Source organism: Dipodomys merriami, unplaced genomic scaffold (genome assembly GCF_024711535.1).
Source record: "Dipodomys merriami isolate MVZ:Mamm:240054 unplaced genomic scaffold, mDipMer1.0.p SCAF_25, whole genome shotgun sequence".
In the NCBI taxonomy this organism is placed as follows: domain Eukaryota; kingdom Metazoa; phylum Chordata; class Mammalia; order Rodentia; family Heteromyidae; genus Dipodomys; species Dipodomys merriami.
The window spans coordinates 5,000,035-5,024,556 of NW_027203937.1; the positions used below are offsets into that span (position 1 = coordinate 5,000,035).

The 24,522-nt window shown below is 44.4% G+C and overlaps 1 protein-coding gene across 1 annotated transcript; it reads left to right on the forward strand.

Annotated features, from left to right (window-relative positions):
* Positions 1-13,780: 13,780 nt before the first annotated feature.
* Positions 13,781-23,056, forward strand: Fzd4 (frizzled class receptor 4). Its single transcript, XM_070034819.1, has 2 exons — positions 13,781-14,339; positions 16,566-23,056. Exons 1-2 carry the CDS (start codon positions 14,052-14,054, stop codon positions 17,892-17,894), a joined length of 1,617 nt encoding a protein of 538 aa, XP_069890920.1. The 5' UTR covers positions 13,781-14,051; the 3' UTR covers positions 17,895-23,056.
* The last annotated feature ends 1,466 nt before the right edge of the window (positions 23,057-24,522 follow it).

The following is a 24,522-nucleotide window of genomic DNA, read 5'->3' on the forward strand; positions in this document are numbered from 1 at the left end:
GCAAAATGGGTTGGAGGACAATTACAATGGTAGAGTGCTCATCTAACAAGCAAGAGGACTTATGTTCAAACCCCAGCACCACCAAAAGAAGTTTAAGCAACAAATCTCTTTAATATATGGTGGTGGGAAAACTAGATATCCACAGGTAGAGTAAAATTAGACCCATATCTCCTATTACATACAAAACCAGCTTAAATGGCATGGAGACTTAAATGTGAGACCTGAAACTATAACAAGAAGCAAAAGCTTCTTGACATTGTTCTGAATAGTAAGTTTTTGTTTTTTTTACCTATGGCTCCAAAATTACAGGCAACAAAAGAAAAAATAGACAAAATTGCTTCAAAATAAAGAGCCATCATACAACAAAGACTACAGTTAACACAGGAAACTTCAGAATGGGAAAAAATGTTTGTAAACCATCTGATAAAAGTTATTCATTGATCAAGATGCATTGCCCTTATAAACTGACTTGTTGAATTGAATACCCTTCATTCAACTATCTAAAGATAATTTAAAGAATAAAGAAAAGCCCAGGGACTGGGAAGATGGCTCAGTGGTAGAGTGCTTGCCTTGCATGCATGAGGCCCTGGGTTCAATTGCTCAGCACCACATAAGCAGAAAAAAAAAAAAAAAGTCGGAGTGGCGCTGTGGCTCAAGTGGTAGAGTGCTAGCCTTGAGCTGAAGAGCTGAGAGACAGTGCCCAGGCCCAGAGTTCAGGCCCCACGATCAGACGCGCCCCCCCCCCCCCCGAAAAAAAAAGAAAAGCCCAGTGCCAGTGGCTACTGTACAGACTGAGATCTGAGGATCATGGTTCAAAGCCAGTCCAGACAGAAAAAGTCTGAGACTTTTATCTCCAATTAAACACACACACACACACACACACACACACACATACACACACACACACACACACATACACACACACACACACACACACACACACACACACACACACACACACAGAAGGCTGGGTGCTTGTAGCTAAAGCCTGTCAGCCTAGCTACTTCTCAGGAAGCTGAGATCTGAGGATCATGGTTTGAAGATAGCCCAGGCAGAAAAGTCTATGAGAATCTCAGGACCAATTAACCAGCAAAAAGCCAGAAGTAGAGATATGACTAAAGTTATAGAGCACGAGCCTTGAGCAGAAAAAACAAGTGGGAATTCAAGACAATGAGTTCAAACTCCAGTACTGGAAAACACACACACACACACACACACACACACACACACACACACACACACACACACACACACACACACACACACACACACACACACACACACACACCCCTAAACAAGTGAAATATTATTCAACTTTAAAACACAGGAAGTCCTGACACTTGTGACAACATGTGTGAACCTAGAGGACAATCTACTAAGGGAAATAAGCCAGCCAAAGAAACCCAAATACAAAATGATCTCATTTCTATGGGAAGTCTTTGAGAGTTGATCCCACAGAGTCAGAGCATATAATGATGGCTATCAAGAGACAGAGGGCTGGGGAAATGGAAAGCTGTCAGAGAAAGGATGGAAGTTTCAGTATTTGGAAATCTAATGTACAGCACCAGCAGATGAACATGAGATTTGATAAGAGATTTAATCTTAAATGTTCTTATCACACAAGGAAACTGTGTGTTGACAGAAATGTTAATTAGTTTGATTATGATATCATCTCACAAACTATACACATATCAAAACACAATAAATACATTCAATCTTTGTCAATTTCGATAAATAAAACTTAATAAAACTGGGGAGGCAAGATAAGAAAGCTAATCATGCTTACTAAACACAGTCAAGTAAGAACTTTTGTATAGTTCTCTCTTTAATTCTTACAAAAACCCATAGGACAGCAGTAAAGAAATGTTGCTTTTGCATTTGTTTTTGTCTTGGAGAGGGTTACTATGGTGGGGTTTATTCTAAGGAGGAAACAGCATTTTTTGGTGGAAGAGATTGTGGCTTGATGAACATTGCTCGTATTCTCTGTGGTCTATGTGCTACAGCTCCAGTACAATGCACTAAGCACTGATCTGTGGAAATCAGAAGGCCTGGATTCTGAACTTACTGTTTCTAGCTAGCAGGGTTAAGAGTGGATTGACCTTCCTCATGTATCTGCAAAATGGGGTGATGAGGTGGACTCTTTGGCCTCTGAGGTACTTTCCAGTTCTGACGTTCTTGATACCCCATAACCTCAACCTTTCTGCCCTCCTGTGGATGTTGTAATTCAGGAAGGTTTCAATAGAGTCAGAGAGGCAGATGTGAGTCATTCAACACAGTGCTTTTCTGAAAAACAGTGCTTTGATAAGAGGAAGGAGAAATGTAATTTAGGCAGATGTGGAGTTATAGGTCTCTTGCAGGCAGGAGGGATGTGTCTATTCATTCTTAGTGAGTGGCTGATGGAATCTAAAAGTGTTTGGGGAACAAGAAAAGGCTGGTTGTACAGAGCGGTCTATGGCCTTGTTTCCTAGGTACAGTTAGAAGTCTCAGGTCTAGCTGATCCATCTTTCTTTCCTTCTTTCTGTCATTTCTTTCCTTCCTTCCTTCCTTTCTTCCTTCCTTCTTCCTTCCTTCCTCCCTTCCTTCCTTCCTTCTTTCTTTCCTTCCTTCCTTCCTTCCTTTCCTGAGCTTCTTTTTTGCCCAAGGCTAATGCTCTACCACTTGAGCTGCAGTGCCATTTCTGGCTTTTTCTGTTTCCTTGGGTATTGAAGAATTGAATCCAGGCCTTCGTGCAAGCTAGTCAAGCACTCTACCACTAAGCCACATTCCCAGCCTAGTCTTTATTCTTTACCTAGAACTTGCTTTCCACAATATCCAGAGAAAGTGAGTGGAGGAAAGACATGGTGATGTGGAAACAGTCCTGGGGTTTGGGTAAAGAAAAATCTACTCCTATCTCTGTTTTAGATAAGTCATTCCCATTCACTGTATCTTAACTTCCTTATCTGTTAAACAGTTCTGCAGTTGATGATCTGGAAATTTCCTTCCAGGTCTCTCTCTGGTAAGCTAACATGCTATCAGCTGCTACTGTTTTTGTTTTTGTTTTCCTTGAGTCTAAAAATCATCTTTAACTCACATTTGAACTAAAAAGCTTCTCATTTTTCCGTAAAACAATAGAAATGAAACCATAGGTTTGAGTTCTTGGAAGGCAAATGAGTTAAGAGAACAACAACCAATGCAGGGAGGCTTATGATTCAAAATTTTAAAAAACCTGAGGGCTACCAAAGAAAAATTAGATTAAAAAAATACAGGCAATTGGAATGTCATAAGTGAGTGATTGTTAATGTTACACTGTTTGTAGCAGGTATTCCATTTATTCGGTAATGTATAACAATAGTTGTTAACTGACTAACTTCACCATAATATAAGAAACTGGTGGATTATCACAGTTTCCCTCACAGATCTTTTGTTTTTCTGGTCCTAGGTCTTGAACTCAGGGCCTGGGCATTGTCCTTGAGCTTCTTTTGCTTAAGGCTAGTGAGTGCTCTTCCACTTGAGCCACAGCTCCACTTCTGGCTTTGTCTGATAATTTATTGGAAATAAGAGTCTTGCGGCCTTTCCGGCCTGGGCTGGCTTTTAACTGCAATCCTCTCTCGGCACCCTGAGTAGCTAGGATTACAGGAATGAGCACTGGTACTTGCCCCTCCCACAGTACTACTATTCTATGACAGTTTGCATCCAGAGGAGACCTGTGCAAACAATGAAGCTGTGTGGGATGGTGGCCATAGATTTTAAAAGCATAGGCTAAAGAGTTAGATGGACATGTGTTAAAATATCAACTGCCATTACTGTAGTCATCAGGCCAAGTTTCTCAATCTCCTACACACTCTGTAAAATAGAGAGTAACAGTAGATACCATACAGGTTTGTTCATTTCATGACTAGTTACTGAGCATGGACTGAATAGAGGAAAAGGTGGTCAAGATCCTGATCTCATACAGTTTACATTCTAGTAGAGAAAGAAAACAATGAAATAGTAGGCAATAAAATACCCAACAGTAATTTATAAGACTGTTGAGGAAATAAAGTTGGGCCAAGGAAAGAGGGTGACACATGAAGATTTGGGGGGTATCTCTCAGAGGAAATGGCATTTGTCAGGAAGGAATAGATGTGGGGAAAATTAGGACAGACATTCTAGGCAAAAGGGATAACAAAAGGAGCTGGGAAGGTGGCTCAGTGGTAGAGCGCTTGTCTTGTATGCATGAGGCCCTGGGCTCAGTTCCTCAGCACCACATAAGCAGAAAGCTGGAAGTGGCGCTGTGGCTCAAGTGTAGAGCACTAGCCTTGAGCTCTTTATAAAGAGCTGAGGGACAGCACCCAGGCCCAGAGTTCAAGTCCCATGACTGACAAAACAAAAAGGGGGGGATAACAAAAAATCCTAGGCAGGAGCTAAGTTGGCAAGTTTTAGGAAGAGAGGGTAAGTCAAAGTGACCGGAGGGTGATGAGCGAGGCAGAATACAGTCAAGAGAAAAAGAGATGGAACCTGGTCTCAAATGTCTTAGAAGCCTGATCAATTTTCTTTCACTTGGAATGAGAAATCTTTGATAGGTTTTAAACAGAAGAACACCATGATCTGTGCAAATAGTTAAAAATACTCATCTAATACACACACACACACACACACACACACACACACACACACACACACACACACTACTCATCCTCTTGGGTGCCAGTGGCTCACCCCTATAATCCTAGCTCCTCAAGAGGCTGAGCTTTCAGGATCACAGTTTGAAGCTTGCCTGAGCAGAGCAGTGCATGAGGCTCTTATCTCCAATTAAATACCAAAAAGCCAAAAGTGGATATTCAGCCTTGAGTGAAGTACCAAGAGAGACCATAAGTTCAAGCCCAAGAACTGGCACACAAAAACCTAACCAACCAAACAAATAATATCCCTCTTGTGCAGTGAGTAGATCAATGGTGAGAAATGGTGGGAGCAACAGACCAGTCAGGAGACAGTTACCAAGTAAAAATGGATGATCAGATTTAAACGATATAGAGGTAATGTGGATTAAATAAGATAATGCATATAAAATATATACCAAGTGCCTGAAAGTCTCAAATAAGTGCTTGCTACAGATGATATATTCTAATTAAAAGCTAGTTTTATTTCCCTAAGTCAAATAGGAATCAGATCATATATGCAAGTGCAAGTTAGCAAATTCGCTCCATCATTTACTATTCATAAGCTAACTGAGTAAGTCACATTTGGGGCTTCATTCCCTGTCCTCCCAACTCATTGTAAACTGGATGAGATGAACTCTACTGCTATTTCCAAGTGCTAACTTTGTCAGAGCCTTTCTTTATGGGGTCCATCAGTCTCAGAGTCTAGTCAGTGGGGTGAAGTGACTTATACCACTATAAGGATTGGACTTTACAAAATTGTAGAAATCAGTGAAGTACAGTACGCATGGTATTGCATCTCTGGCTGTCTAATTTGTGCCTGATGCCCAAATACTATAGGCTATCCCGTCCTGGGGTCAGGAAGAAAACCCGAGTATGACACATAGAAAATGCTGGGTAACACAGGACCACAGGGACAAACCGTCCTTAATCCCTCTAACCTTGATCGAGCAAGTTATGGAGAAACCAGAACACTTAGCCTCTCATTTATTGACCAGTATTCAGGCTAGATGAAGATTTTCAAGATGTCCTGGTACTGCCCATGCTAACAGGTGAGCTACCTGTTCATGTCACCAGCCACCCAATGCTTCTGCTCTCTTCTGGTGTCAAGTTCTCTTGTGGTCAACTCTAATCTAGAATCATGTAGGGAAGGAAATTCTAGGAAAGGAAGCTTCAATTTAGCTAAGTTGACACAATACAAAGCTACTTGATTCCATTCCTTGTCAGCTTAGTGTGTGTGTGTGTGTGTGTGTGTGTGTGTTATACACATTACATATATATGTGTGTGTATGTGTGTGTATGTGTGTGTGTGTGTATATATATATATATATATATATATATATATATATATATATATATGCTATTCCTCTCCCCAGGCAAGGTTGTGAAGTCACTTTTTTTGTGTGTGAATCGTGGGGCTTGAACTCTGGGCTTGGGCGCTGTGCCTGCACTCTTCAGCTCAAGGCGAGTGCTCTACTGCTTGAGCCACAGTGCCACTTCTGGCTTTCTAGTGATTTATTAGAGATAAGAGTCTCATGGACTTTCCTGCCCAGGCTGGCTTTGAACCTAGATCCTCAGATCTCAACCTCCTGAGTAGCTAGTATTACCGGCAGGAGCCACCGGCGCCCGGCTTGTGAAGTCCATTTATCCATCATTGGAGTCTTGTGCTAGCTGATTCATATTCTCTTCTTTGCTATCTTCTTACTTCATTTTGTTCTGTTTTTTTTGTTTTAATTTTAATTTAATTTCATCTTTAAGTAATTGTACAAAGGAGTTGCCATTCAATAAGGCAGTTTATGAATATAATGAATCTTAATCTATGTCACCTCTTTCATCGTTCTTCTCCATGCTTCCCAACCCTCCCCCTTCCCTCGATTTTCTTAATTTTGTAAAATAGGCATTGCATTTTATTCTCCCCCTCTTTCCTCAGTTCTCTATTACTTCTCCCCTCTATCCCATCCTCTGGTTATGTTTTGCTGAACAATAAATCAATTTAAATCTATAGGCATAAAACAATTGCCATCAGTGTTTTATATGGCAAGTATTTGTAAAGGACACAGCAAGAATGCTTCTTCTAGGCCCCACAATGCCTGGGCCAGGCTGGCTCCACCAGGAGGGGCTAGGAACAGCTGGGTCTAGATGGTCTACTTTCAGGATAGAATCTTCACTTATATATCTAGAACCTAGCTTGGATGTTTAAAGGTTTGCTCATCTGGTCTTCTCAACTGAAAGCCTGTATGTGGCTTTTCCCACAGGGCATCTAGAGGTAGTCAGAGAACTTGGAAGGATGCTCAGAGATCTCAAGTTGGTTCTCTAGCAAATGAAGTAAAACTGAATGTCCTGTTTCTACATAGCTTTGAAAGTCACTTGGTGTCACAGCATTCTTCGTTGGTTGAAGCAGTCATAGCCTTCCCAGAATCAAGGGAAGGTAAATAAACTTTGCCCTCCAATGAGAGGAGTATCAAAGAAACTGAGGTCTTTTTTTGGAACTACCACTTGGGTTTTGTCAACTCTAGTTCACGCTGGTACAGTCTGTGCTAGTTCACACTTTAGTCATTTGTGTGACATCACTCCTATTCCTATTTCTCTTCCAGGTCAACTGATAAGAGAGTCCTGCCTTAGAGAATATCATCATTTGCTTTCCTTCTCATTCTTCCCTAGCTGTCTTGGAAATTCACTCATCCCTCAAAACTAAGCTCACATTTTAATTTTTTGGCAAACTTACCAAGAAGTAACCATCTTCCTTTTAACACCTGGGCTTGAACCCCTGCTTTTATCTCATGGCTTACATGATACTTAATGGTTTCATCTGACAACAATATGATAAGAGGTGGTCTAGCCAACACCCAGAGATGAGAAAATGTCTTGGGCTGGTTTGTGAAGGAAAAAAAACTTGTCTGCCTCTAAATCTAACAAAAATTTTGGCCAAAATACTGTTCTACTTTAAAATGACACAATAAAACAAAAAAGGAAGATATGATTGGCAAAATATCTGACTTCAGAAGAAAACAGAAAGCTATGAAACATGCCTGCCTTACACAGGAATGACTTATAACCTAACTGGCTACATTTTGGTCATTGCATAGATGCAGTACATAATAAGACTCTTTTCCTGAAGAATCAGACCACATGTCCTATAAACTTTATTTATTCAACAGATCACTACGTGTGTGTGTGCGCGCGCACGCGCGCTGGGTACTGAGGCTCAAAATCAGGGCCTGGAATGGTCCCTGAACTATTTCACTTAATACCAGCACACTACCACATGAGCTCCACTTCTGGCTTTTTGTTGGTTAATTGGAGATAAGACTCATGAACTTTCCTTCCTGGGCTAGCTCTGAACTGAAATCCTCAGACCTCAGCCTCCTGAGTAGCAAGAATTATAGGCATGAGCACCAGCACTGGTATTTTCTATGAGTCAGATAATATTGTTGTATGCTGTTCAGAAGCACAGTAATCTCAAAGGCTAGTGAAGGAAACAAGCCAGCCAACAAATTCATAATAAAGAGAATGGGGCTAAGGAAGTTGAAGAGAAAAGAACTTAATGATTAAAAAAAAAACTAACCTCCTTTTGGGTATATGTCTCAATCTCCCTTAATGTGTTGTGATTCTTCTCTGTGAGCGAGGTACAAGGTACTAAGAATAAACTTTGGTCTGCCACTTAATAGCTATTACTGTACTTAGTCTCTTGGAACTTCTGATTCTTCAACTTGGAATCGGTGGGTTTTTTCCACCTTTCCCAGTAGATATGTTTTTGTCTTATAACTATCCTGAGTGAAGGAGAAGATGCAGCATGCAAGCTATTTATAAACTGATAGGATGTGGCTTCTCCCCACAGATCTGTTGCTTCAGAATGATTTCTCAATACTTATGAGCTTTAGTTCCAGTGAATTTTCCCCTTAAAAAAACCCATCAGAGTAATAGTGAATGGCTTTCTTGCATTTTCTATCAAGACAGCTTTTTGAGAGTTCTAAATGTTCTGCCTAGATTCAAAGCTAGTTTCTTCATGAGCAGTTGAAGTAAATCTTTTCTTAGAAGCTACTGAATATGGATTAGTTGGATTGTGTGGCCAGAAATGAAAAGCAGGCACTGGGGTGACCACTTCAACATTTAATTGGGTTAGCAAAAAGAAAAACTCAAACAAGGGGTTTTCCTTAGGAAGGAAAGGATGTTTACAGCACTCACTCCCTTAGATGATAGATTTTAACCTAAATGCTAGTCTCCTGATGCAGTCTTTAATTTAGGAACCATTGCAAAAATATATTTGAGCTATACTCGGGTGGCTCTCACCTGTAATCCTAGTTACTCAGGAGACTAAGCTATGAGAATGGAAGTTCAAAACCAGCCCAGGCAGGAAATTCCCTAAGATAATCTCTAACCAGTAAAAATCCTGCAAGTGGAGCTGTGGCTCAAGTGGTAGAGCATCAGCAGTGAGAGGAAAAAGCTGCCCCAAGTTCAAGCCCCTATACTGGCACAAGCACACAAAATCTATTACATAGAAAATATCATGCTAAAATATGAACACATCACAGAAGTTCATTAGAACCTTGCTCTCATTAGATGCAATGGGGAGTCCTCCAAAGGGCTAATAAACCACAGAAGTCATGTTTGAGGCAGCTTGTTTTTTTGGTCCGTCGTGGAGCTTGAACTCTGGGCTTGGGCCTTGTCCCTCAGCAATTCAGCTCAAGGCAAGCACTCTACCGCTTGAGGCACAGTGCCACTTCCGGTTTTCTAGTTGTTTATTGGAGATCAGAGTCTCACGGACTTTCCTGCCTGGGCTGGCTTTGAATCATGATCCTCAGATCTCAGCCTCCTGAGTAGCTAGGATTACAGGCTTGAGCCACGGGGTGCCTGGCAGCTATAAAGTGAGAAGTTGAACAGGGGAAACTGCCTAGTCCTCAGGCAAGAGCCACTGGGGCTGAAGTTCCATTTCTGGTGTCTTCCTCTCAGACAAGCAGTGCGGGACACGGTTTCGATCCTCTCTGCCTGGAACTCCTTCAGGGGAGTGTTTTCCATACAGAGACAAATGTTCTCTGCCTGTCACCAGGGCCAGTTGTGGATAGAGTAAGCTACTGTGGGAGCTGAAGGCTGAGGAGCTAGCTGCAGGCCATTCAGTCTTAGTTGTAAGTCTGGTCTTTGTTTTCTTTCTACATTCACACTGAAATTTGACTCCTTTCCCTTTTTTTTTTTTAAATTTAATTTTATTTTATTTGTGAACATACTGTACAGAGGAGTTACAATTACGTGGGCAGGATAATGCGTACATTTCTTACCAAGCATTGCAGCCTCCTCCTTTGTTTACCCTTCACATCCCTTCCCAGCCTCCCCCCTCCCCCCAGTCCCAATCCTTCTCCTTCCCCCCCCTTCCCCCCCTCCCCCCCGCACCGAAGTTGTAAAGCTCGTTTTGGACATGACAACTTGTGTCCCTTTTTTTTTTTGGAAAATACCTGCAAAGAGTTTCATCCCTAGTAAGAAAAGCTGTTGACAGGAGAAGCCTCTGATGGGGAAGGGGCTTCTTCAAGTCTTTTCAAAGGAGACAAACCCTTCAAACATGCTGAGGCAGGGATGCCTGGACAAGGATAAAAGGTCAGGCTCACAAAGGGGTCATCTTTAACCAAGGATTAGGTTAGGTGTTAGAACAGTTTCCTCTGTGACAGCAGAGTTCAGGGCCAGGCATATACATATTACCTTTAATATACTTTATTCAAATTATCTATCAACAGATATATGATTGATATTTACAAGGTAGAGAAAAAAATATTCTAATATCTCCAAATACAACTAGACTTTATGGTCATAGATATCACTGTTCTCGGTTAGAAAAAACTATGGGTTATTTTATCACCTGAACACACACCACAAAATGTTTCCAACACTATGTCTGGGCTCTTTCTTGCTCAGAAAATATTAGAGGGCTGGGAACAATCCAAGATTCCTGCTCTCCTGAAATGTATGTTCACCTGGTTTATTTTAACGTTTTATTTATTTATTTATTTTGCTTGCTTGTTTGTATTTGTGCAGTACTGGAGCTTGAACTCAGGGTCTTACACTCTTGTTTGGCTTTTTCACTCAAGGTTCACTTTACCACTTCAGCCACACCTCCACTTTTGGTTTTTTGATGATTAAATGGAGATAAGTCTTGCAGATTTTCTGCCTGGGCTGGCTTCAAATTGCAATTCTCAGCTCCCAGCCTCCAGAGTAGCTAGGGTTACAGTACTGGCCTTTGTTTCTTATTTGAAACCACTCACAGATCAACTCCACAGCCTGAGTTCCAATTTGAGCTATGCACACATTAGTCCTCATAAGTCAACTGTGGAGAATCTACCAGGGATAGTCAACATATCTGATTTTGTTCTTGTTCTTGCTTTTGCTGAGACAGTCTCACTAACTAGATCAGGCTGTACTCAATTTCCTTCGGTCCTGCTTCCTGAGTGCTAGCCTTATGGGCATGCACCAAAACACTTGGCTTGCAGGTACTCTTGTGAGTCCTTTCTACCACCTACTGTGTGATCTTGGACAAACTGTTTAACATCACAGAACATGTTTTCTCAAGATATAAGAAATAAATGAAATAGCAAATGTAAATCATGGAAGCCCATGGCTAGAGTGTTCTATATGAGTTCTCTGTTACTGATTTGAAAATGGTATTCTTTTGCCCAACATTTAACGAAGTTCCCTTCTTGTGGCAGGCCCAGTGTGAGGAACAAGACCTTCTGGAGCTCAGGAGCATTGATTCATAAAGCACGTACATCTTTCTTCAGCACCCACCCTGCCCCCTTCCCATCCTACTCGTTTGCCAATTGTAAACTAACTCCATTTATTGTTGTTGAATAGCTCAGAATCTCACATTGAGTAGCCCTCCAAACCTTCAGTTTGCCCACAATTTTCTACCTATGGGCTTATAATAGGGACTAGTTGGTTATTCTTTGTCTCGTTAGGGTGTTCTTCAAGAGTGGGGAATTATTCATTTCTACTAGTCATCTGATTTGTTCCTCTCTGAAGCTCAAATGCTGATTAAATTATTTTGCTCTGCTCTGATCCTTTACTTATTAGGTCTGTGGGCTAGTGGTGTTGAGCATTACTTGGTGGAGACATACAAAAGACTCAGGCCTCCTCTGAGTCACTGATTTCCAGCTTAGGCTTTTTTGGGGGGGCGGGGGAGGGAGATAAAGGCAATCTCTATTTTTGAAGTGACTGTCTGGTTCTGTCATTTAACTATTGCTTTGGTTTTAGCCTCAGTTTCACAATCTCCTTAAGGGGGTAGAGTTTCCTTCACCAAGACATTAGGACATATGCAGTTTCAGGAGCTCCAGGCATGGAGCCAAAGGCCTAAAAAAGTTTATTCCATTCGTGCTCTCAGCCAATATAAGAAAAGACAACTAAAAATACAAAACAAATATGAGTACCGCCTGGATGGCACGGACATTCTTCCAACTTAAACGGTGACTCTACCACGTGTCGGTGAATCAGCCCCAGGAAAAGTGACAAGTGTGGGACAAAAGGAACTCAGGATGAGGGCAGAAATCCCTTTACCTAGGTGGCCCCCCACTGTGATCCCAGCTACTCAGGAGGTGGAGATTGGAGGATCCTAGTCACAGCAAGGGCAAGAAACAAAAACCATAGCAAAAGGAATGAAGGTGTGGCTCATTCGACAGAACACTTACCTACCAAGCTCGTGAGGCCCAGACTTCAATCCCCAGAACTGAAACAAAAATCTATTTACCCAAATCTTCGGACCTGGGCTCCAGATGTATTTAACACCAGACTGGAAAGTTAGATTGTGTCTTTAACGGACCAGACCAAAATAACAACAGACCAAAATAACAACCACCACAACAACAATAAATTATTTAGCATTTACTATTTGCCAGTCCCTGTTTCCAGACATGATTTTTTTCCTGGAAGTCTTGAGAACTCTGGTGGGGAGATGAACTTGTCTCAGAGGTTGGCCAGATGGTCCGTGTTGGGGCTGGGAGATGTGTGGTGGTGTGACCCCAGTTAAGCTATAAGTAAACGGTTTAGGATGCCACCTGCTGAGAGTTCCCCTGTCCGACCACCGGCCGACAGGTGGCCAGGCACGAGGGAGGGAAGGGGCGGACGGGACCTCGGGTCTAACCATATCCTCTGCCCCAGACCCTACTCAGACAGAACGGGGAGGCAGGGGCGCAGGCTGCGGGCGGGGGTGCGGGGGGCGCAGGCCGCGGGCGGGGGCGCGGGGGGCGCAGGCGGCGGGCGGATCTCGCCGGGTCCCCGGACCTTCACCCCGCACGGGTCCCCTGCCGCCCTCTCACCCGCTGAACCTTCTTTAGAAACCGTGTCCCCGAGACAGGAAGGGCGGCGGGCCGCGGAGCACAGAGCGTCCCGGCCTCATTTCCTTTCGAATCCCCCTGTGGAATTTCGTTTCGTACGGTGAGGAAATCAGAGCGCGAGGCGGTCGGCCGGCCGGCTGCGCGGCGCCTCCCCCACTCGGGGCTGGAGTCCGGGCCGCCGCGAGCGCGGGCCGGGCGCGGGCCGGGCGGGGAGAGGGGTCGGGCGCCCACCGAGCGAGCTGCCGACTCGCGCAGTACCAGGCACGGGAGCTGAGACTTTTAAACTTTATCTCTAATCCTCCCGCCGTGATTCCGAGGGAGATCCGCCTGACTTCCGAGAGGTTGAGCAATTTGTTCAAGGTCACACCGCCCGGATTCCCAGCCACGACCGGTGTAACGCGAAGTCACGAGTTCCTTTGTGTGCTCTTCTCGGCCGGGGGCCGCGACACATTCAGGTGACAGCTGGAAGAAGAAGGAAAAGAAAGTGGGACCCCATCCTGGAACACTCTTCACCTGGCAGGAGGGCGCAGGCCGGCCTGGCGGGAGCCGTGGGGCTCCTTCGCCGCCTGGCCCCGAGCGCGCCGAGCTGTGGGTGGGAGGACAGTGCTCGCCGGGAAGCGGAGTGGGGCGGGGCGGGGCGGGGCGGGGCGGGCGCAGGGCCGCGGGCGGGGGCCTGACCCCTCCAGCGGGAGGGAGGGCCCGCCCCGTGACCACGCCCCCACGGCCTTCGCCGCTCGCCCATTGGAGCGGAGAGCTGTCGGTCCCCTTCCGCCACCGCCCAGCGAACCTCCTGCGCCGCGCAGCGCTGAGGCAGTGAGAGCGGCGCGGCGCTGAGTGCTGGCGGGTTTCGCAGAGACCTCCGAGCCGACGCGGCGGGCGCCGGGCTGCGGGATCGCCGCCGCCTGTAGCCATGACCCTAGCAGTCTGACCCTCTGTCTCAGCCCGGGGCGTGTGATATCCCAACGGGTCGCGGGCAGCGGCGGGGAGCGGCAGCCGCTGCTCCCCGCGTCACCCTTGGCGCCTTATCGCACTCCCTTGCCCGGAGCTGCGAGCAGCGCGCCCCGGTGCAAACTGGGGGTGTCGGCCGGATCCGTCCCCGCCGCCGCCGCTGCCCCGGGCTCTGGCCATGGCCTGGCGGGGCACCGGGCCGAGCGTCCCGGGGGCACCCGGAGGCGTCGGGCTCCGACTGGGGCCGCTGGTGCTGCGGTTGCTGCTGCTCCTCGGGCCGGCTCGGGGCTTCGGAGACGAGGAGGAGCGGCGGTGCGACCCCATCCGCATCTCCATGTGCCAGAACCTCGGCTACAACGTGACCAAGATGCCCAACCTGGTGGGGCACGAGCTGCAGACGGACGCTGAGCTGCAGCTGACCACGTTCACGCCTCTCATCCAGTACGGCTGCTCCAGCCAGCTGCAGGTGAGCGCCCACCCCCACCCCTCCACCCACCCGGCGGGGTCCCCGGCCCCCCTCGCGAAGCTCCTCGCCCTCCGTCCCCGTCCTAGTTGGAAGTGTGCAGCTCTACTGGAAAAGTGATTTCCACCACCCTCCGCCCCCCCCCCCCCCCACTTTGCTGTCCCTTCTCAGGGACTGGAAGCCAAGACGTTGTGTAAGTCATCTGGCCTGCGAAGGAACCCACTCTCACACCCCGCCCTTCCGTCTATCTCCCCTGCCCACCCGTGTCTGGCCAAGCCCCTAACCCCAGTGGAGCTGAGGGGTTTTCTTTGCCAAGGATCCTGGCCGCCGCTGCTTGGTGGGTGAGTCCCCGCAGAGCAGCCAGCTGCAGCTAAGATTTGGAAGGAGAGATAAGAAGCAAGAACTTCCCCATTGTTTATCCCATAATTTGTGTGTGTGTGGGGGGGGGTGGATGGGTGAGTGGGTTTATTTAAATACAATACCACTGCACCATGTTCTGTGGAATGGCCTGTCCTCACCTCGTCCCCGGTGGATTTAGAGGTCACATAAGTTAGGCTGGTTTTGGCTTGAGTTCTGTCTTGTCCTCAGAGTTGGGAGCATGTTTCATGTTTGGATGAAAAACAACAAACAAACAAACTTCTACGAAGATAGTTTTAATGTTGCAGACATTTTTTAAAGTCATTAAACATTTGAAAGCTTATGTAATATATAATGATAACAGTAATTGTTCCTTAAATAATAAGTGAAGAAAGAATTTGCATATGCAGGATAGTCTTAATTGTGCAAAAACAACCAAATTATTATGGGAGGGGGTGTTTGTGAACTGAAAGGAAAGAAAAGAACTTGACATCACTTGTGGTTTGGTTGGTGACGCTGAGTGATTTTAAGAAATTCAGAAAAGAGAGCAGCAGTTGGGGGAAAAAAATAAAAGTTAGTTGTCCAGGCTTTAAAAAATTCAAAAATCTATGGAGCTGGCTATAACTTCTGATAGATAAGAAACAGACATACAACATACTTACTTAGCCTCATGTTTCTACATAGGTCATTTTAAAAGTTGGATTGTGGTTTTGGAAAGATGGTTGGGATTAGACCTGTTGCTGGTGAAATATCCCTTTGGAAATTTCAGAACTTTAGAACTAGGTTATAAAAGCTAAAGAAATGATCCTCCAGGTCTCAGTTTGGAAGCAGCACATACCTTGACATCAGTGGCAATTTTCGTTGGAGAAACAGCTTTTGCAGGGATATATATTTTTAATGACACGTATCCTGGAGAAGCAGCCAAGCTGTTTTGAAGGACAAGACTGGATCCCTTTACATGCTGGAAAATAGTTCCTTGTAACTCTAGACCTCATAGACAACATCTGTAAGGAGCCAGGGAGACTGTTTATCAATGCTGGAGGAATTGAGGACAGCAACTGGACTCTCCCCTGCTGCTAGTGCAGTCTCAGGGATTTAACATTTACATTTGCCTAGTGTGCTTCATTATTATTCATTGAGGAAACACAAGCCAAACAAATGCTTGGTGACCGGAGACCTCAATCCACAGCTCATCCTCCTGTCAAACAGCATCTCCATTGGTCTCTCTTTTCTGTTTCAGTCCAGGTTTGAATGACCTAAAATAATCATTTTGTTAGATTCTTCAAACTCTTTCATATAGTGACTAAAAGGGGAGGGGTGTTAGATGTCAGATTTTACAAGATTACTTTCCAAAGATGATTTACTATGGGCAGTATGAAAAAGGATTATGCATTATATTTATTTATGTGCTTCCTTTTTTTTTTTTTTTTTTTTGGGTCCGGTCGTGGGGCCTGAACTCTGGGCCTGGGTGCTGTCCCTCAGCTCTTCAGCTCAAGGCTAGCGCTCTACCACTTGAGCTACAGCGCCACTTCCGGCTTTTTTCTTTTTGCTTATGTGGTGCTGAGGAATCGAACCCAGGGCCTCATGCATTGCAAGGCAAGCGCTGTACCACTGAGCCACCTTCCCAGCCCTATGTGCTTCCTTTTTTATGTATATCTCTCTGGAAAGAATGAGTGGAGCCAAACTAAGAAGCGTGTGTAAGAAGGATAGATTAGAAAGCACCCTTATTTGAGGTCAGAACAACCAGCTGAACCCCTAAAAGGCTGGCTTAAAAGTAGATATATACATTGTCTTGAAACATTCATTCAGCTGTGTTACAAGCTTTTGCACAAACCTCCAAGCCATTATTTTCTTTGTTCATTACTTTTCCAGTTCTTCCTTTGTTCGGTGTATGTGCCAATGTGTACAGAGAAGATCAATATCCCCATCGGCCCATGTGGTGGCATGTGTCTTTCAGTCAAGAGACGCTGTGAACCCGTCCTGAAAGAATTTGGGTTTGCCTGGCCCGAGAGCCTGAACTGCAGCAAATTCCCACCACAGAATGACCACAATCACATGTGCATGGAAGGGCCAGGTGATGAAGAGGTACCCTTACCTCACAAGACCTCCATCCAGCCTGGGGAAGAGTGTCACTCTGTGGGAACCAATTCTGATCAGTACATCTGGGTGAAAAGGAGTCTAAACTGCGTTCTCAAGTGTGGCTATGATGCTGGCCTATACAGCCGATCTGCTAAGGAATTCACTGACATATGGATGGCGGTGTGGGCCAGCCTATGCTTCATCTCCACCGCCTTCACTGTGCTGACCTTCCTGATTGATTCTTCCAGGTTTTCTTACCCTGAACGCCCCATCATATTCCTCAGTATGTGCTATAATATTTATAGCATTGCTTATATTGTCAGGCTGACTGTAGGCCGGGAAAGGATATCCTGCGATTTTGAAGAGGCAGCAGAACCCATTCTCATCCAAGAAGGACTTAAGAACACAGGATGTGCAATAATTTTCTTGTTGATGTACTTTTTTGGAATGGCCAGCTCCATTTGGTGGGTTATTCTGACACTCACTTGGTTTCTGGCAGCAGGACTCAAATGGGGTCATGAAGCCATTGAAATGCATAGCTCTTATTTCCACATTGCGGCCTGGGCCATCCCTGCCGTGAAAACCATCGTCATCCTGATTATGAGACTGGTGGATGCAGATGAACTGACTGGCCTGTGCTATGTTGGGAACCAGAACCTTGATGCCCTCACCGGCTTTGTAGTGGCTCCCCTCTTTACTTACTTGGTGATTGGAACCTTGTTCATTGCTGCAGGCTTGGTGGCCTTATTCAAAATCCGGTCTAATCTTCAGAAGGATGGGACAAAGACAGACAAGCTAGAGAGGCTGATGGTGAAGATCGGAGTCTTCTCAGTGCTGTACACAGTTCCTGCAACCTGTGTGATTGCTTGCTATTTCTATGAAATCTCCAACTGGGCGCTCTTTCGGTATTCTGCAGATGACTCTAATATGGCCGTGGAAATGTTGAAAATCTTTATGTCTTTGCTTGTGGGCATCACTTCAGGCATGTGGATTTGGTCTGCCAAAACTCTTCACACCTGGCAGAAATGTTCCAACAGATTGGTGAATTCTGGGAAGGTAAAAAGAGAGAAGAGAGGGAATGGTTGGGTAAAGCCTGGGAAAGGCAATGAAACTGTGGTGTAAAGCTAGCTAGTCTCCACATGTTCCTCATTTTGAAGGAAGGAACACCAGCAGTTCTTTGGTAATGCTACTAAACCTTGTATGCAGTGATTTTCAATATGAACAAACTAGCAACACCTAAACAACCCTCCCCCCCACACCCAACTTCCACCCCTCATTCTCATCCCAGCATCATAAAACCAATGATTTTGCTGCAGACTTTGGAATGATCCACAATGGAAAAGCCAGTTAAGGGCTTTCAAAGCTGTGAAAAATCAAAATGATCACTTTAGCAGGTCGCAGCTTGGAGTGTGGAGGTCCTGTCTCCACTCCAGGAAACCCAGGGCGATACTGTTTTTTCCTACATGGTGGGATCTGTTTTGTGAATTGATAACTTACAGGAGAGAAAGATTCTTTTTTTTTTTTTTAGGCCCTTTAAATTTTTAAATACTAACTAGGTCTTGAGTTAACAAAGTGATCTGTAAACACTGGAAATGCTGGGTTTGGAGAAGTGTTATAAGAGTTTTATAGTTTGGCTGATCTAACATAAACATCTTCTATGGTACACTGTCTGCTGTTTTGAACTTCACGGATTGCACTCCCAAGAGGTGGTGTCAAAATCTTTCAGTGACTTTGTCATAAAACAGAATTGTTTGGACAAACAAAAGTACTGTGCTAATGCACAGAAAGTATCCAGTGGGGTTTTCTTCTCTTTCCTCCTCTCTTAAAATTTAACATCCCTGTTCTAGGCAGCTGCTGTTTTCTTGATTTTTACACTAATGATTTTTTTTTTTAAAAGGTATTTTTATAGGAATTTTTGCACTACAGCGTGCCTAATGAGGGGAAAAGGAAAGGTGATTTGCTTTCTGACAATCACTTAATTCAGAGGAAAATGAGATTTACTTAAGTTGACTTACCTTACCCACCCCAGAGACCTATTGCATTAAGCAATAGGGGGACTTAATATATTTTTCTTTGTGTGATTGCATCTACACAGACGCCAGTCTGGAAGAGCTGAAATGTTAAATTTCTTGGCAACTTTGCATTTGCACAGATTAACTGTGTAATTTGTGTGTGTCAATTACAATTAAAAGCACATTCTTGGACCATGACACAGTATACTCAACTGACTTTCAAACTATGGTCAGCTTGCATTCTTAGAATGATAGTGCCTTTTTTCCCTCAGAGCATAAGAATGTTATCAGAGTCTGGCCTGCTTACCACAATGGAGACTTATTCAATTATGTAAAGGGGACTAAGGACAGTTAATCCAACTACTTGGTGTGTGATTGTTTCCTAGTAATTGGCAAAGGCTCCTTAGAAGATTTCATTGGAAGCAGTGTGGCCTGGAGTATTTATATGGTGCTTAATGACTCTCCAGAATGTGGGCCAGGGGCTGGATTGGTTAGCAGGGAATAAATAAAGTGTAGACCATATGAAATGAACTGCAAACTTTAACAGTACAGGTCTTAATTGCCTTTTGTGGAAGTATCCAAAGCTTTAAAAATTTATGTTTTCAGTCCTCACAAGGGGGTACCTCCTAGCAGTCTACTGAAAGTTGCAGTTCTTTTGAAATTGTAACTGGTCTTTCTCTGAACCCACTGTAGGTAGGCCTTCTGATCACTAGATTTCTGGGACAAAATGTCCATGTCACAGGTTGCTTTCCTTGTAATTTAGACCTGTCTTTGCTTCAGCAATTGTACTTCAGTCACTCATTATTTATTAATTTATGCCTTTAAAAAAAACAGTAGGAAAACTCTTTATTCTCCCTCCTTTCATCATACTTTGTGAAGAAACATTTGTAGGGATGCAAAATTCCAAATGGATGATTCTATTCTGAAAATAAGAATCCTCCTCTGTCCACCTTGGTTGAGCTTTATGCCCATGATCTGCCAGCTTCCTTCCTTCTTCCCTCCTTGTTCTTGCAAGTTAGTGAGTTGCTGAGATCAAGATGTATGCAAGATGTTCATTATGTATTTGGAAAGGACAGTCTTGGGGCTTTTGAGATAAGATCTGTGTGGGTCTGGTGGTCCCTATGGCTTGGTGCAGTCTGAGTACCTAGGCTGAATTTGGAGCAAGGACTCTGGGAACATGAGAACTGATCCCAGGAAGGGCTCATTGAACTCCATTTGAGACCACATATTGCCTCGGAGATGTAAAATGTGAACTCCCTGGGTTGCTTGGACTGTTCCCATAGCTGGTCCAAGAGCATGCACCCAGGGGCAGAGCCTGCCCTTTTTCATTCCCTATTCTGGCATCTTGGGAATTGTTCAGAGTTGCTCTGGCCCAGAAAGGGAAGGAGGACCCTGCAGTAAGGGGCTCATGTTTGTGCCAGAGTATATGATAGGAGATGGTGCAGGTTTCTTTGTAATGCTTCGGTGATTGTGTGACTCAGGCAGCAGCCCGCAGAGGGCTGGGCAACAGGAGGTAATCAGTATCTGTAAATGATTAAGGTTATAATAATCATAACAATAAAAGAACACATGAGAAAACCCAAACACCTGAACCCTGAGTTCTAGAGCTAGTATCTGGCAGAATTTAGGAGTGTGACCATCTGCCTCATCATTCTTGCCTTCTCAGAGAGAAGGTACAGTTGAGCAGAAGTGGATGTTGGTACCGAATGGATTAGTAGCCTTAGTAATGCCACAGGGTCATAGGCTTTTCCTTTCACACTGCAGACAATGAAGAGTGTTTATAGTTTCAGGAGGGGGGAAAAACAACTTTGTGGAAGAGGAGTCAGTTACCAGTGACCTTCAAGTGACTCCATCTTCTCTTGAATTGTATTGGTTTAGAAAAGAAAAAAAAAGTCAGTTATCAGCACTTATGCAATGATGCCAACTCCGTTGCTGTAATACATGTAGGATAGGTTGGACCACGGTGCTCTTGGCTTTGCTCTTGTCTTTGTATATAACTGGAGGCCTTTGGAGCTTACCTCTGGTTCATTTAGGGTCCTTCCCACAAGCCTCTGCTGGGTCCTTACCTCCCGAACATCTGTGCTTTCCTAGCATTCCTCACAAAGTCAGTTATAGTGGTGCTGATAGAGAATATCCCCTCTACTGGGGATAGTCTCCATAAAGAGCTCCTAGGTAGGTAGGAATTGGTTCCATGTCACTGTGGCTGTGGAGGCAGACATGTTTGGGCTTGGGTCTCTGTGTGATCTTGTGTAGGTGTATTTGAGGAGAGAGTCTTGCGAAGGGAAAAAGGTTTGCTTTTCTTTCTTGGAAATCTAGAACTAGGGATAGCTGCAACTTTCTACAAAAATCTTTTGGCATTCAGAGATTTGAGCAAATAAGTCCAAGGACACCTCTGTTCTGTTTAGCCCCTTTTCTGGTAGGCTCTTTTGTCTCGTTTCCTAAAACTCAAACTTCAGGGCAGGCAGAGAAACATGGAGGAGGGTGGGACTGGCCAGAGCCGTCTGGTTTTGCTCCTTAGTTGATTCATATCCTTCTTCCTTTATGGAGACCTATTTCCTGGTTACTGAGACTGCTTCTGAGCTGGCGTCTTGCCCAGGGACCTGAAACTGGAGAAGAGGTGACCCTTCATTTCCCTGAGATGCTCTCTGACTTTCTTACCCTGTCACTCTGTCACCTGTACTCCCCAATCCCAGAACCTGGGAACTATCTCAGGTTTGAAGTCATTGTTCTATCCAGTTACCCACCCATCCCTCCCTCCCCCCCATTTCTGAGCTTTCTTCCCCTGCTTGGCCTCCTGGGTCAGGGGGAGTGTGTGTGTGTGTGTGTGTGTGTGTGTGTGTGTGTGTGTGTGTGTGTGTGTGTGTGTGTGTGTGTGTGTGTGTGTGTGTGTGTGTGTTCAGAGCCAGGGGGAGTGTGTGTGTGTGTGTGTGTGTGTGTGTGTGTGTGTGTGTGTGTGTGTGTGTGTGTGTGTGTGTGTGTGTGTGTGTTCAGAGCCAAGCTAGGACCTGAGGACAAAGATGTGTTCCACATCCTGATTCCTTAAAAGGCTGGTTCAATTTAAAGGGGTTTCATCAGGATGTCACACAGTCTCTGCCTTCTCATGAAGGGCTGACAGCAGTACTTAGGAAAGGGTTGGGAGGAGCCTCTGAAGAAAGATCAGTTTACATCCTGATTTTCATTCTGTGATGGAGGGAATTGGAATTACTATTTTTCTGTGGAGTTGGAGTTACTATTTGAAATTGGGAGTTAACTATTTCCTTGCTATTGTTCTTCATGGCTAGGTCCTAGACCTTGGGAACTGTTAGGAGAGCATTTTGCTCCTCACAAGAATTAGATACTAGAGCCTTCAGTAACAGATTTGGTTTCACTGTGACCTGGTTAGAGCACTCGCTTGGCTACATCTGGCCATGCATATGTGTAGTAATGGCTTGACAGAACTAGGAGCGAAGTATACTACGGATTTCTTGGTAAACTCAATTGCCCTTTTTAGCTAATTTCTGTTTTTACTTTACTGTATCTTTGCATCAGCATTCCTAGTATTCATCCAGGCAGTTGGTAGAGGGTCTTCTTGGGTCTCATAGGTGCTGTATCTTCAAAGCTTATGTACCTCCTTGAAAGCCTGCTGTACACATTACATGGCCACTCTTAACCTAGAAGGCTTAAGTGCGAGAGGGGCTCTTCCCCACAAAGGCAGGGTCCATCTTCCTTTCCTGGTTGTGCAAGTTTCCTAATATACTTAATAGGCTCTGGCCCTGACTTGGTTGTAGGCATTGGAGGGGTAAGCTGCTTCCTTAGATCTCTGTCAGCGAGCCATCTAGGTAGATCTGATTTCTTTTTTCTACCTCACAGGGATGTTGTGAGGCTTTAGAAGGTCTCAGGATGAAGGCCCCTTGAGCTCTTCCTAAGAAAGGTAGACTAATTATCAGGTGCAATCTGCAAAGATAAAAGCATGATTGAACCTGCTCTGCGCAGCAGTCAGACTCATTGTTCTGTTGCCTTTCCTTGGATCCTCATGCCACCCCACAGTGCCAGGCACCTGGAAGCCCGCCTGGGGGACTTCCAACTGTTGGACATAGAGGTACCAGGCGAACTCCTACTATGCATGCTCAGAGTGAAGCACTGAATCACAAAGGAAATGGACCCTGCTTTTAAAGATGTACAAAAGTATGTCTGCATTGATGTCTGTACTGTAAATTTCTAATTTATCAACTGTACAAAAAACCCTTGCTATTTAATTTTTGTATTAAAGGAAAATAAAGTTTTGTTTATTAATTAGTGTGTGATTTGGTGTATTCCTCTAAGTTAGGATTATGCTACCCCCTTGGTCCAAGCCTATGAACAGAGCAGTAAGAATTAGAGGATTCAGATTGCTGAGCAGATGAGAAATGCTTTCTGAGAATCTTTGTTTTCTTTTCCTTAGTGATGTTGTTTCCCTCCTCTGCCCCCCCCCCCAATTTTTCCTGGAGGATGCTTTGGATGTAGTTCTCAAGCTGTTATAAGGACACAATTACTGCCCCCCTTCCCCTCCCCTCCCACCCCCTCCCCCATTTTCAGAGGTGGCCATCTTTAGCTTCTTAAGGCCCATGGACTTAATCTGCTGATCTGACAAAATGTTTCTCATTACTATTAGGGTTTATGGGTTCTTATTCTGGCTACACAATATTTCAGTTTTAAAATTAAAAAAAAGTTACAATGGATTAGTTGTATAAATACATACAATATATAGACTCACCCCAACCATTAGTTTCCCTCATCCCCTCTGCCTCTTCCCAAACCAGAATCCACAGGCTTCTTTGTAATAGACAGAGGCTTGTGTAATAGACATGTCACATCCAGTTGAAAAATATCTTTGTCTAATTTCATAAAGTTGGTGGTCTCTGTCCTCATCTCCAGCAAGGTCATCAGACAAAAGCAGATTCAAAGCAGTTATTGAGATGTTGGGGGCTGGGATGTAGCTTGGTGATATCTGTGCATGTGTGAGGCCCTGTTCCAGACTCAAGTCTCACAAACAAAGCAAATGATCAGAATATTGTCCTGGCATCCGGTGATAGGGACCACAGGGAGAGAAAGAGAGCTACTGCTAGTTGGTGATACTTATCTGCAGATGTCCTAGATAAGACAAGCCTGCTTGGTTTGCTTTTCAATTGCTTATCACCTTTTGGCTTCATTTGAGTTACCACTCTGTCTTGGGGTGAGTAAAAAGCCCAGTGAAGCGGGATTTGTAATACTATTCTCCTTATCTGTAGATTGCTATTGTACTTTTATCTCAAACCCTAAATGAAGGGAGGCATGTAATTTAAATTCTCTTCCTTGTAAGACAAGCTGTATTTCTCCTTCCTTTACCTATTCATTAAGTAGTTATGAAGTTAAGGAAAAGTCAACACAATCTGGAATGAATTCGCAATAATCCTCTGCACTTGTAGAAACACTTCCCCAATAGAAAATGTTTTATATGACTTTATTTTATTCTCATAGCATTTCTGAAGTAGGGTAAGCATTGTCATCTCTAAGAACAGAAGACAGAGGGCCTGCACACAGTAATGGGGAGAGGATAGGCCTGACTGATAGTCACATCTAGCTCAGGCTTTTACTTTTGTTTTTATTTTACACAGGATTTTGCTCTGTCTCCATGTTTACATTTCTGTGGGTTGCATTGTGTCTCTCCAAAGACATGTTGAAGACTAACCCTGGATACCTATGAATGTAAATTCTTTTGGAAATAGAGTCTTTGCAGATGT

Bases quoted from the DNA above. Each gene is read 5' to 3' on its own strand.
- Fzd4 (XM_070034819.1), top strand. From the start codon at position 14,052: ATGGCCTGGCGGGGCACCGGGCCGAGCGTCCCGGGGGCACCCGGAGGC. The intron at 14,340-16,565 runs GTGAGCGCCCAC...TTACTTTTCCAG, and splicing joins GCTGCTCCAGCCAGCTGCAG to TTCTTCCTTTGTTCGGTGTA.